Consider the following 14026-nt stretch of genomic DNA (forward strand, 5'->3'; position numbering starts at 1 on the left):
GCCCCTCGTAGGACAATGTGATACCCGTAGGATTCCCATTGGTATTTGTAGGGTATTTCTGTCTTCATCAAGTGATTCTTCCCTTTTATTGTGCTCTCTCTCTCTCTCTCTCTCTCTCTTTGTTTATATCTCTGACATTTAATTGTGCATTTCTGTGTTGTAGCATTATTCTTTCGTCTTGTAATGGCGACCCACGCGACTCGCAGAAAAACCTGAAATCCGTCATAAGCGCGAAAGACATTTATAAATTGGTTTTTGAGTTGTTGTTTCTGTTTGTTGTTTTTTCGAGCGCACAACACCCACATGATTGTATACAATAATGAATGAATGAACCCCCCGCCTATCCCCACATACCACTCCATTCCATTCCATGCGATATCTTTAATTGGCCTCAACATTGAAATGTCGAGTCGGTGGCATAATTATAGACAATAAATTATGATCATAGGCTATTTGCATACCAAGTGCGAATACTACGAGTATTGGCTTACTTATTCAGATCATATTTCCTTGATTTTCTTTCCAGTTAATGCTGCATATATGACAGACCCACACGACAGCGACTTCGACAGCGACAGCGACTGAGAGACACGTAAGTTGTTCAGCCCCCAACCCCACCCCCGCTCCGCATGAACTATAGAATATTTATGTAAATTTATCTGTACACATATATTTTTTTTTATTAATGAGTAAAACTTTGTCTGACCCCAATCCGCAGAGCAGCGAGCGAGGACTTAGGGGCAGGGTTTGGGTAGGGTCCTCCACTCCCATTTCCCAGTTGGGTTTCCTGTGCAGGCGGCAAACAATTTGTGGTAGATATGCAGATGTGAATACCCTCTAAGGGGCCAGGAAATACAAGAATCTCTTCTAGGAAAGTCTTCCATGGAATACACCTAGGTTCAAGTCCAAGTCCAGTAGGGAGATCCAGTATTAAATACAAATTTATTCACAAACAAGGAGATCCATGATGATCTTTCATTTTGAATATTCATCTCAATATAATTCTAAAATACTACCGGGTCCTGCCACGTTTCGCTGTGCCTCAAATTGTGGTTTCACGAATATGAAAAGAGGATAAACTCAATTGATCTCGAGTTTGGAACTCCTCTTTGACTATGAGAATGGCCTCTTCGCCTACAATGGCTGAGATTTCAATAAAAACTTCAAAAAATCAGTTTTTCAGACGTTCTTAACTGATGAAATCCCATACATTTTGCACTGAATTTTGATATACCATACAATGGGCAATATATAGCTCACATTCGAATCAATCAAACGAAATTTATTATAAAAAACTTTCCAAGGAGTCTACAGAACGACAGATGGGACCTCGTTCTTGCTTTTTGATGGAGAAATACAATTCGAAAGATACCATCGACTCCTTTTCCCCATGAAAGAGTGATTGGATAAAATGCTTTAATTACTTTAAACAATGACAATGTATATAGCGAATAATTAAATACTTATTCGACCTTCTGGAGCAACCATTTTCGGTTTAATTCCTCTTCATGAGATCCTCTTCGAACACGAAAGTCACATTCGTATCGAACTGTAGCCTTTTCTCGAAGTACCACCGAATCATCAATAGATAATCCCCCGTCGGCAGCGGAACACGCAGCAGCTCGGGTCTTAGGTAAAAGTCCTTGATAATCTGTGGGCCCTGTTTAAGGGAATCAGTTGGGATGTTTAGAGAAATACCCTCAAAACCTTACCACATAGGGGCACGTGTGGTTGATGTTGGTGTACTCCTTGAAGAGCCCATAGACTATGGCCACCAGGGGATTATTTGGCCTTCGAAAATACTGACACGCATCGAATTTGACCTCGTAAAGCCATGGTCTATAGCCGTTGGCCCTTTTGAAGATCTGTGAATGAATCCAAACATTGTTGGCTGAATGTAGAAGCGTTCCATTCATATTGAAGATCACTTTGTTACGACTGACGGCCTTCAGGCGACAGTAGTTGAACACGAACAAGGACTGGTTGTAGCTCTCGCAGACGAAGTTTGTGAACTTGAAGACCACCGCATCCTGTAAAGAATTGTGAATAATGAAGGACCTACACTAGTGGGGATATATTTACATTATAATCGAATGTTGAAGCGAAAAATATTCCATATAGAACGATGAACATTAGCCTGGACTGCATGGCCCCACAACGATTGATCAATGAATGGCCAAATGATACCAATGATGGAGTCATTTTATACATATATCATCCTATCCTTTTATCTATCCAAAAATCGTGATTGGTTTGCCTTTATTCCAATGCATATCAAATGAAAAGTAATTAAAACTGATTTAGCCTTTTTTTTTGTTTTTTTGTGCTAATTATCCTTCCATTTGTTATGGCCAATTTTGGGATACATGCATTAACATTAATCTGATTATTAAACCAAACATGATCTGTGTACTGGGCCTTAAATTAGGCACTCAAAAGACAGCTCGAAAGCCAGGTGTTCAAAGAGCGAAACGACAGGTACTGGCTATAGAAATGACTCGTTTTGAAATGTACGAGTATTTATGAAAACTAATAAATAGGATTATTCTTTATGATCTTTATCGTGTCTTGAAAATGATGGCTTAAACAGAGTTTAAGAAGGGGCGAGGAGGTAGGAAAATTTGTCGAATAATTTGATTATTTTCAGTGTATTCTGGCTGTGCAATATCCATGAATTGACTACGATATTATTCTCAGTGTAGGATGAAACGAAAGTTCATTGCGTTTACACTTCTTTTTTCCCCTGCTTTTACGTCTTCGTTACTTTACGGATTCTTTGCCTATGGTGATGAAATTATACACGATGGTCCGCTCCCGAAACGTTCTCCCTTTTCGGGTCTTCGTTTTTCCAGCGCTTTTCAAAGCGCTCTCAGTAGTTCGCAGAGTAAATAAGATCCGAAATGGAGTTAGCGGACCACCTCAAGCAAGTGCTTACACGCTTACAGAGCACCGTAAGAGCGAGAGGCAATCAGGGCTGCACTGCTTGCTTTTGCTGAGTGCGAGTGGGTGGGGAAATGTGTGCCCTTGCGGTGTTTTGTGTAAACATCAGGAATGAAAGAGTTTTTGTTGTTGCTTGCGTGGAATGAAATAAATAATTGATGAAAAAATGATTGAAAAAACAAATACAATTTTTGCGATAATTGAACTGGTAGCAGGGGGCAACTCTCGAAGAGTATACAACGCGTCGGCAGAGCTCTTGTTTGCCTGTTATACAATTGACAAAACGAGGAAGTGAGAGGCGGAGAGAAAGGCTACAAATGAGAGCATGAGGAGGAAAAGTTGAGCAGAACACGCGTTAAATGATGTCAGCAGGATATATGTATGTACGTATGGAAATATATTCCCCCAAGGATGCTGCAGAACTTCACTCGCCCCCTCTCACTCTCTCTCCACAGCGATGATGTCACTTCAGAGAGGAAGCGGCCCTTGGTGGGGGTGGGGGGGGGGGGGGGGGGGGGGCAGGCCATAAAATTGATTTTGCATTAAAATTCGCTTAAGAAGAAATTCCGAAGAAAGTGCGAAGCCAAAATTCGTGGCCTGGCGTTGAAACAACACTAAAAATCAATTAAATTCCTATTTATATAATTTAAAAGAAATGAAAAAAATAAAAACTAGAAACAGGCGCCTCGCAGAATCTCTCTCTCTCTCTCTGTCTCTCTCTTTGGGCCTCTCAATCTGTTGGTTTGTTGTTGGCCAACCGCAGCGTTTGCTGACCCAATTTTCCCTGGCTAAGAATAGCGAAAAATGTTTCAAATGCTTGTCGGTTTCGAACATCGTTCTGCGTCAAATTACACTCGAGAGAAGTGCAGCAGCAGTTCACAAAAATTCTACAAAAGAAAAAGTCTTTCAACAACATATTCGTTCCGGCACTCTCTCTTGGGGGATTATTGTAGAATTATTACAGCCATAATAGAGAGGTTTCCTGTCTTAAATGCCAGACCCTACCATATTTTTGTCTTCTTGAAAATACTAGTGAATTCTTGACAGTTTATCCTCGCAATCTGTCAACGCTTTGACCATCTCTAATTAATTAAATGCAAATAATTTATTTATTCCCCTACCCGTTGGCTGCCAAGTGAATTACATGAAGAGACCGTTTTAGTAGACATTTGTTGGCGCCCAACCAAAAGCCGGCCACAAGTTTTATTCCAATCACAAAAACTATACGAATTTTGTCATCATTTTTCACTTGTCAGGCAACCCGAAAGAAAAGCGCCAGGGGGCGTGTATCCGTCTCTTTAATTGTCACACTCGAGTGCATAAATACGAGTGCATCTACCACTCTCACTCTCCCTTTGGCTTCTCCGAATCCCCAAATCCGAAAATGATTTTGAGGCATTTCCGCATTCGTCGGTTTCGTCATAAATCAATTTGTTGCAATCTAAACAATTCTTTTGTGAATGTGTCTGCCTTCCGAGACGAGACGAGACGCGGCACACAAATCAATCAAGCGTCTCCCCATTTGCATATCCCTTTGTGCCCCAGAGGCGAGAATTCTTTAGTTCAATATGGAAGAGGAATTGATTGGAAATCGAGCTGTGAATTATTTGCCAACGCAACTTGTTTATTAATACTATATTTTAATCACACAACAAATATATTCTCTTCTTATTTATTAGTTTATTTTCTTTGCCAAATTTTTACCTAAAATGTTGGGAAAATTCATTAAATTTCCGTCCGTTGGAAATTATTGCTAGATTTAGGATTGTAATTTGTTAATTCCCAAACAAATTTTAGGAAATATTCGTGAAAATATACAGTAAATATTAGTAAGAACGTTGGACGCTGGACTCGACACGAAGATACCCTGTGCTCAGATTCTTTTTATAGGGATTTAGGTGAAATATCTATAGATAAAGAATCCAAGACGTGGGATTTTTTTTATATATACATATTTTTTGTATTATTTTTATTTTGTTATTATTTTTTGTTATTCTTTTATTATAATTTTTTTTATTATTTATTTTTTATTTTTGTTTATACAATAATATCACTGATACAAATTGTTGTTGTTGTTTGCCGTTAGAGCAATTTATACAACAATAATAGGAAAAATTATGATATTTACAAAAAGAAATTAATTAATAAAGAATTTGGAGGGTGATATTATTTGGTTCAATTATCTGTCCCGGTTTCTAGGGTAGAGCTCCTCTTAGATCATCCTGTTGGGAAGGAAGACTGGGTGTATTCTGGCCAGCCTACGGCGGTATCTGGTTCTCAGAAGACATTAATGGAATACTTTTTTAAATAACAATCTAATAGGAACATAATTAGAAGTGAGAGAGAGAGAAATAGTGCGCCCTCTATAAAAACTCCCCCTGCTAACCCACACTGGGAAAGAGAGAGTGAGTGCGAGCTACTTGAATATAATTTCGTACTCCCAAAACTCATTGTTTTCTTTTCCTTAAGACCTTAAGAACGCTTTAAATTTTCGTCACATTTCTCGTATATTTTGCCTTCAAAACTAAACAAATAAAAATACCAAAAATATATTCAAATTACGTGACTTTCATGAGCAAATCACAGCCAAACAAAAAAAAGGTTAGAAAGTGTTCAAGAGCTTTCTTATCGACGGTGTAGCTCCCCCACAACTCCCCCGTTCAGTCCTCCTCCTGGGCAAACGATGATGGAAACATTTGTTCAATGCGTTCTCGCTTGTAGATACAATATCTATAAATCTATAATTAGAGGTGTTTTTTTCATGTTTTACGTTCTTTTTTTTTTGTTGATTGTGACAAAAGTTTTCATTTTGTTTGTTGCTGGAATGATTCCCTTGTTGGTGGTTGATGGTTTCCTGACTTTTGTTCGATCTGTATCTAGCCGTATCTGTATCTTTATCCCCATTGTATCTTTGTCAGGGAATGCCCCTTAAATATGATGCCACTGCAGTGGCAAAGCCTCATTACCGATCAAGTGGCTCCTCAATGCACAACGTGATGCAAACGATTTGAAAATTTCAATATATAAATAAATAATACAAAATAAAAAAAATATAAATATTATAAAAATAATAAATAAAAATACAAAAAATATAAATGTTTCAAAAATAAATATTTATATAAAAATTAACATTTACAAAAAAAATAAATATTTATAAGAAAAAACCACAAAAATAAAAAAAAATTTATTTAAAAATAATAATTAAAAATAAATACATATAAATAATTCAAAACAAATATTGTGACCAAAAATAAGAGAAGATTTTTTCGGGTGAGATATAGAAAATTTCGGAAAAAGTGAAAAATTGAAAAAAGAAGAAAACTAATTGATTTGTTTATGAATGGCGGGCATTGGTATTTTCCTGGCCACAAGCCAAGTGTTCTTTTCTTTTCCTTTTTGGAATTTTCAATATAAAATTTCTTTCCCCCTCAAGAGAGAGGGAGAGAGAACCTTGATCTTGTCCGGCAACAGTAGGGGCCATGTGCAAGGCTTTATAAATCATGAAACAAAATGTGTTTTCTATCCGTCTAATCGTATGTATCTCTGAGTAATTTTGGTGTTTATTTCTGGGCCGCCCACCGTCGAAAAAGTTGTGCCCAAAGATGAGTCATTGTTAACCCTCGAACCCGAATCCTGGAAATGTGTCCACCCTGTTTTTCAATTTGAATTTGAATTTCCCTCCCTGCCTCAACAAACAAAGCGTTAAGCGACGATGGTCTCCACAGACAACAAAAATCGATAAGCGCTAAAGTTTTCATTTTCGTTGGACTTTAATTTTTATCAGCCCACCCCGCCACCGCCCCCTCACCAGCACCACCCCCAATGCCCAGGAGGTGACATAATATTGTGTCCCCAACAAGGCTGTTGTTTTAAGAGATACAAAAGCTGTGGAGAAAGAGAGAAAAAAAAGGGAGAGTGGCAGCCGTCGAGTTGTCGCCGGACCCCCGTCCCCCCTTCCTTGGGGGAGGTCGTTTGCGTGCTCTTTTTACGACTTTCTTGGCGCCAATCCCCGACCCGAAAATCGAATAGACGATGAGCCATCAGGAATTAGAAATGTTTTTGGCATTGACAATGGGATTTGCAGTGTGGGATTTTGTGGGGAATTATAGGCCAAGAAATCCTTTGGAACTTCCTCCTTCAAATATCAGGAATAATAGGCCAAGAAATATGGATAACCTTTTGGAATTCCCTCCCACAAATATGGGGAATAATAGGCCCAGAAATATGGATATCCTGTGGAATTTCCTCCCACAAATATGGGGAATAATAGGCCTAGAAATATGGATATCCTTTGGAATTTCCTCCTTTAAATATGGGGAATAATAGGCCTAGAAATATGGATATCCTTTGGAATTTCCTCCTTTAAATATGGAGAATAATAGGCCCAGAAATATGGATAACCTTTTGGAATTTCCAAGCCTACTATTGTTCCATTTCTGAATAGATTTTAGAGCTCTCAAGCAACCCTTTCTAAACGCCTGTCTCCGGTCCCCCTGACACAACAAATCCCGAACCCCGAGAGAGCTCTACAATCTACAATCTACGCACGTGATTTCCAAATTTTCGTCAGCTTTCTTTTTGATGATGAACCTGGCTCAAAGGCCCACAAATTTGGGCAAACAGAACGGAGCCGTGGTGCTGGAGGTCGTGAAGGTGCTGGGCCGTCCCGTCACCATCGCGGAGGTGGCCCAGCGAGTGTCGACGGTGTACAAGCTGCCGCTGGACCGCATCCAGCCCGTGGTGGCCTATGTGCTTCGAGCGGGCGAGGCCAGCGGGTTCTTCGAGTGCCACTTGGGCTGCTACTCGCCGGTTCCCAGCGTGGTGGAGCAACTGCGTCGCGACATTGATGAGTATGCGGCCAAAATACTTGCCGGGGGCAAGACCGAGATCTCCCCGCTGATGCGGAAGCTCCAGCGGTTGGACAAAACCGCACTGATCCCCGGAAGCAGACTTCGTCTGGTGTACCTGCACGATGCGGTACATCCAAAGTGGATATCAGTCGACGATAATGAATGAGAAGAGTCACAAAATAAACCGAAATTTAATCCCATTCGAGGCTTGGAAAATGGGGCAATGACTCGTCCTTGTTTTGTGGGGCTATTGTCCTTTGTGTGCGCGGGACATTCACATCACGTTCCACATGCCACGTTCCACATTCAACACTCAACAAACACTCACAAAGAACAAACAGCTGCGGCTTGCAGGCAAAATACTACTCCACTTTACAGTGCCCCATCTAGGTGCCCGCCCCCCCCTGGGTCCTGTGTCCATTGTCGGGTTGTTGCCTGTCTAGAAACCCAAGGAAAAGTTCAGACTCGAGCTGCAGCGTTTTACTGGCTCATTTGCCTTTGGCTTCTGTCTGGTTCACTTGTCATTGGGCTCTCCAAAAGATACCCTACAGCGGGGAGTGTGCCAGCGAAGGGTTGCCTGAAATATACATCGAGGATAGCCTGTACCGGTTTATGGTCCCCCTCCGACGTGGCCTGGAATCGGCAAGAGTTCCTCAGATCATCCCTGTTCAGGGAGAAGACTCATGACGCTCACCATCTTGCAGGCGATGCTCGTTAGGTTCTCCACTGCTGCAGGCCACTCAAATACAGCGATCACGTCTTCATCTCGTTTCAAACTGCTTTTATTCCTCCCAAACAAAATGCATGTCGTGTGCCTTACCAACATTGAACGTTGAGTCTGTTGAGGTTGTTTTTTTGGTGTTCGTTAAAGGGTATTGGAATGGTTCGTTGTGGACCTCCTCCATTACTTCCAGCACTTCCTTAATGGCAGCCCAGAGTTCTTTCCTCTCTGCTCTTTTCTGCTGTGCCTTGTTTACGGGTTTATTGTCGTCCCCTGACCCCTCGTCGTCATCTCATTATCGTGGCCTTTTGCATGCGAGTGTTTTATGGTCTCTGCTCTGATTTAATTAATTGAAGAATAATGTTCTCAACGAAATCAGAAACACAAATCATCCATACGAAGGCAAAACCCCAGAGAAAAAAACTCTGTAAAATGATGACAAAGACAAAAGTTGACTAAGAAATCTTTTTGTTCCGAGAGAGAGAGAAAGAGAGATACAGATGTGACATTGAGGGACAGAGAGAGAGAGATGTGGGGCGGGGGGATGCATTTATTTCTGAGAATTTTTCAAAAGTAAAACGTGGACTTTGTTTCCGTTTTTTATAAGGAAGTAGCATCCTGATGATGGTTCGTTGACTGCCAATCAGGTCGAGTTATACTCCTGCCAATGAAGGGTATAGCCAACGTTTTTTGGGAGGGAAAAAGTTCAACATAACCACAGTTTACCCCTGTAAGATGCCCACGACGAGATGCCAATCAACGCCTCGAACTGTCATTCAAAAAGGAAATCATCTAAGCCTTTTGGGATAGCCTTCGCCTCAGCGCTCAGTCGGTCCCCAGAAGCCGAAAACCTGCACAAAAATCTATGGTAGAACATCTATGTAGAACACAACTTTTTCCAGGAAATGTCAAGGGCAGATATTTTCAAACACTAATTTGACATTAAAATCGGAGAGAAGGGAGAAAGAGAGATGAATATTTAGGTATTTTTAAGCCAAATTCAAGGGTAGAAACAAATGGAGAATTTATTTTGAGCAATGTCTGAGATCTACGCTCCGTATTCAGACACAATTCGTTTTAAGCAACGAATATATTTCCTATACTGTTTCCCCATAATAAACCTTCTACACCGCTCTCTCCGCCTCTCGATTGCAGAATGAGCCGCCAACATCAGCGGCACCATCAAACGCAGCAGCAGCAACAGCTGCAGCAGCAACAACAGCAACAGCAACAACAGCTGACGGTGCAACAGCAGCAGCAGCAGCAGCTGCTGATGGCCGAACATGCGGCGGCTGCCGAGGCCGCGGAGCTGTTCGATCTGCTCTGCGTGGCCACGACAATGCGACAGATCCTGGCCCTCCATCGGACCATGTGCGAGGCGGTGGGCCTGCGGCCGTCGCCCCTCAACGACTACTACCCGAAGCTGAAGGCCAAGGTGCGCTCGTGGAAGGCCGCGGCGCTGTGGAAGAAGTTTGACGCCCGGGCCGCCCATCGGGTGTACGGCAAGGGCACGGCCTGCGCGGGCACCCGCGTCCTGGTGATCGGGGCCGGACCGTGCGGCCTGCGGACGGCCATCGAGGCGCAGCTGCTGGGCGCCAAGGTTGTGGTGCTGGAGAAGCGCGACCGGATCAGCCGCAACAATGTGCTGCACCTGTGGCCCTTCGTGATCACGGATCTGCGGAATCTCGGGGCCAAGAAGTTCTACGGCAAGTTCTGTGCGGGGTCCATCGACCACATCTCCATACGGCAGCTGCAGTGCATGCTGCTGAAGGTGGCCCTGCTGCTGGGCGTCGAGATCCACGAGGGCGTCAGCTTCGAGCACGCCCTGGAGCCCGGCGGCGATGCCGGCGGCTGGCGGGCGGCCGTGACGCCCGCCGACCATCCCGTGTCGCACTACGAGTTCGATGTCCTGATCGGGGCGGACGGCAAGCGCAACATGCTCGACTTTCGGCGGAAGGAGTTTCGCGGCAAGCTGGCCATCGCCATCACGGCCAATTTCGTCAACAAGAAGACGGAGGCGGAGGCCAAGGTGGAGGAGATCAGCGGCGTGGCCTTCATCTTCAACCAGGCCTTCTTCAAGGAGCTGTACGGCAAGACGGGCATCGATCTGGAGAACATCGTCTACTACAAGGACGAGACGCACTACTTTGTGATGACCGCCAAGAAGCACAGCCTGATCGACAAGGGCGTCATCATCGAGGACATGGCCGATCCCGCCGAGCTGCTCGCCGGCCCCAACGTCGACACCCAGAAGCTGCACGACTATGCCCGCGAGGCGGCCGAGTTCTCCACCCAATACCAGATGCCCAACCTGGAGTTTGCCGTCAATCATTACGGCAAACCGGACGTGGCCATGTTCGACTTCACGTCGATGTTCGCCGCCGAGATGTCCTGCCGCGTCATCGTCCGCAAGGGCTGCCGCCTGCTGCAGTGCCTGGTCGGCGACAGCCTCCTGGAGCCCTTCTGGCCCACCGGCTCGGGCTGTGCCCGCGGCTTCCTCTCCAGCATGGACGCCGCCTATGCCATCAAGCTCTGGTCGAATCCACAGAACAGCACCTTGGGGGTGCTGGCGCAGCGCGAGAGCATCTACCGGCTGCTCAATCAGACCACCCCGGACACGCTGCAGCGGGACATTAGCGCCTACACCGTGGATCCGGCCACTCGCTATCCGAACCTCAATCGGGAGTCGGTCAACAGTTGGCAGGTCAAGCATCTGATCGACACCGATGACCCGTCGGTGCTGGAGCAGACCTTCATGGACACACAGCATGCCGGGCCGCATGTGGAGACGCCTGGCAGGCGGAAGCGACGCAGCGGTGGTAAGTCCTGGGACGGGGACACCCTTGAGCACCTTCTAAGGCAAATAATCTTTCCATTCCGCACAGATTCGATGCCCCAGGGCGCTTCTCTGCTCCGATGGATCGCTGCCCAGCTGCATTCGCATCAATTTGTGCCTGAGCTCAAGGAGCCATCCGATGTTCTACGCAATGGCCGTGTCCTCTGCGGCCTAATCAGTCGGTAAGCTCTTCTTCGAAGGGTACTCCTTCCACCACTAATCCTTTGCTTTCTGTGTTAGATATCGCCCCGATCTAATCGAATTCGCTGTCACCAAGGACATGAGTCCCTTGGAGTGCAACGAGCTGGCCTTTGCCGTCCTGGAGCGAGAGCTGGGCGTTAAGCGGATCATGAGTGCCAAGCAATCGCTCGAGCTGACGGACATCGAGTCTAGGATCTGGCTCAACTATCTGGATCAGATCTGTGAGCTGTTCCGCGGCGAGATACCGCACATCAAGCATCCGAAGATGGACTTTAGCGATCTGCGGCAAAAGTACCGCATCAATCACACGCATGCCCCGCCGGACTTCTCCAAGCTGCTGCAGATGAAGCCCAAGGCCAAGTCGCCCATGCAGGATGCCGTCGATGTGCCCACCACGGTCCAGCGACGCTCGGTGCTCGAGGAGGAGCGGGCCAAGCGGCAGCGGCGCCACGAACAGCTGTTGAACAGCGGCGGCGCAGGGACAGGCACTGCCGGAGCAGCCGGAGGAGGAGCTGCCGTCGGCGGCGCCACTGCAGGAGGAGGCAATCTCCACCACGTGGGTGTGTTGATAACCATTATACATCGTGATCTCACAGACAAATAATGATCTCAGAGTGAGCTGCTGTATTATGCTGCTGCTTTTTTTGTAATAAAATTCGATTATAAAGTGGTGTATCTGCCCCTCTGGTTCATTATTTTCTACATACCCCGATTCTCCCGGCTCTATATCATCCCCCCTCTCTCTTGCAGGGCAAAATGATACGCCCCGTCGTTCGAAGAAGCGTCGCCAGACGTCCGACAAAACGGCCAATATTGTGAGTAGATGCTGGAGATTAATTAAATCATGGATTGGTTGGGTAGAGAATGTACAATCTGGTTGAAAAGTGACTGGGGAAATGGTCACTTTTCGGCCAGATTTACAAGATATTTTCATATACATATATATCAAAGATTGATTTGTAAAACATTCCATACAAATTGTAACATAAATAATCATATCCATTGAAAACTGAAACATAAACCAACAAGAGAATAATCTGTTCCCAAAGGTTCAGCTAATACTGAGAACAGCTCTCTGTCATGAACTCTCGACCGCCATAAGTGCATTCGAATCATCCATCAATGAGGTCAGTTCGATCAGTGTCCAAGTGGTGTCCAGTCCGCCCCTCCACCTCTATGTAACACCCCACCCCTCCCCACCCCCTAGTAGCTCTTAGTCTTAGTCTCTACCGTTTTGTGTCTGTTTCATGCAATCAATCACACACCACACACACACACATACCCCGTTCCGTATCCGTATCCTCAACGTACCCTGAATCCGGCTCTGAATCCGATTCTATATGTCTATATGACGCGCAGGAGGAGCGCCAGCAGCGCCTGCAAGACATCGAAGAGAACCGACAGGAGCGGATGAGCAAGCGACGGCAGCAGCGCTACCATCAGACGCAGAACTTCTACAAGAGCCTGCAGCTGCTGCAGGCCGGCAAGCTGCTGAGGGAGGGCGAGGATGGTGTCGCCGAGGACGGCAGCCCCTTCGAGGACTACTCGATATTCCTCTACAGGCAGCAGGCGCCCATTTTCAATGATCGCGTCAAGGATCTCGAACGGAAGCTACTGTTCCCCGTAAGCCGGTGCTCCTGCTCTCCCGCTCTCCTGCTGCACGCCGCCTGATCTCTTTTCGTCTCTCGATATAGAAGAGAAAACTAACCGCTTCCCCGTTAACTTTTCGCCCAAAATACGTGACTACCAGCAAAAGGTTGTTTTTCAACTGATTTAAATGTGGTTCGGCGATCCCTGGGGGATCCTGTCTAAGAGAATGCTGCGCTGCGCTCCGCTCTAATATTTGTTGTTTTTTAACCTACACTCAGAGAAAATTGCACTGAAAATTAAATATTTGCAAGTAGATTTTTTAAATGAATGCCAAAATTGGATCCAAGAGTGGAAATCATAAAAAGAAATTGTTTTCACTTACATTCCTACATTAATATGAAAATAATTGATTGAAATAAATTTTTTTTATATTTTAATTAAATATATTTCATGTTTAAATTAAATATATTTGATATTTTTTATTAAATATTGTTAGACAAATATATTTCATATTTAAATGAAATATATTACAGATTTAAATTAAATATATTTTATATTTAAATTAAATATATGTTATATTTTCATTAAATATATTTCACGTTTAAATTAAATTTTTAAATATATTTAATTTCAATTAAAGGGATATTTTAAAAACCCGAAAGAAAATAATTAATTGAATTATATTTTATATTTAAAATAAATATATTAAATTTATATGAAAGAGAAATTTCAAAAAAAACGAGAAAGGAAATTGTAAAATTAATTATTTTCCACTACTTTCTGGCATTAATATGAAAATAATCGATTGAAATATTTTTATATTTTAATTAAAATTTATTTCATGTTTAAATGTAATAATATAAAATATTTAATTTAAAGTGTTACGTA

The 14026-nt window shown here is 43.8% G+C and overlaps 3 protein-coding genes across 10 annotated transcripts in view; 2 read left to right on the forward strand and 1 right to left on the reverse strand.

The window, feature by feature from the left end:
- Window positions 1-14026, forward strand: part of LOC6598648 (F-actin-monooxygenase Mical) — a 51810-nt gene that overhangs the window by 19584 nt on the left and 18200 nt on the right. For 6 of the 8 annotated variants that reach the window (XM_026994805.1, XM_026994798.1, XM_026994799.1 and 3 more), the window contains exons 3-8: window positions 527-592; window positions 9667-11330; window positions 11397-11529; window positions 11588-12108; window positions 12299-12363; window positions 12908-13171. In XM_026994805.1, the coding sequence (XP_026850606.1) occupies window positions 9668-11330; window positions 11397-11529; window positions 11588-12108; window positions 12299-12363; window positions 12908-13171 (2646 nt within the window). In that variant the 5' untranslated portion in view covers window positions 527-592; window position 9667. The remainder of the gene's footprint in view (window positions 1-526; window positions 593-9666; window positions 11331-11396; window positions 11530-11587; window positions 12109-12298; window positions 12364-12907; window positions 13172-14026) is intronic. The other 2 variants (XM_026994800.1, XM_026994803.1) reach the window with 1 other exon arrangement.
- Window positions 1496-2148, reverse strand: LOC6598646. Its single transcript, XM_026984306.1, has 3 exons — window positions 2125-2148; window positions 1713-2030; window positions 1496-1660 (listed from the first exon to the last, which is right to left on the reverse strand). The coding sequence occupies exons 1-3, from the start codon at window positions 2146-2148 to the stop codon at window positions 1496-1498; spliced, it is 507 nt and encodes a 168-aa protein (XP_026840107.1).
- Window positions 7427-8017, forward strand: LOC6598647. Its single transcript, XM_002023792.2, has one exon. The coding sequence runs from the start codon at window positions 7522-7524 to the stop codon at window positions 7954-7956; it is 435 nt and encodes a 144-aa protein (XP_002023828.2). The 5' UTR covers window positions 7427-7521; the 3' UTR covers window positions 7957-8017.

Source organism: Drosophila persimilis, unplaced genomic scaffold, assembly GCF_003286085.1.
Source record: "Drosophila persimilis strain 14011-0111.01,24,50 unplaced genomic scaffold, DperRS2 tig00000000-arrow-pilon, whole genome shotgun sequence".
Taxonomy (NCBI): domain Eukaryota; kingdom Metazoa; phylum Arthropoda; class Insecta; order Diptera; family Drosophilidae; genus Drosophila; species Drosophila persimilis.

What these genes read in the sequence shown, in the direction of transcription:
- LOC6598646 (XM_026984306.1), bottom strand. Translation starts at nt 2,148, where the DNA reads ATGCAGTCCAGGCTAATGTTCATC. An exon ending in AGTCCAGGCTAATGTTCATC is followed by an intron (nt 2,031 to 2,124) that starts GTTCTATATGGA and finishes AATTCTTTACAG; the next exon opens with GATGCGGTGGTCTTCAAGTT. An exon ending in ACCACACGTGCCCCTATGTG is followed by an intron (nt 1,661 to 1,712) that starts GTAAGGTTTTGA and finishes TCCCTTAAACAG; the next exon opens with GGCCCACAGATTATCAAGGA.
- LOC6598647 (XM_002023792.2), top strand. Translation starts at nt 7,522, where the DNA reads ATGATGAACCTGGCTCAAAGGCCCACAAATTTGGGCAAACAGAACGGA.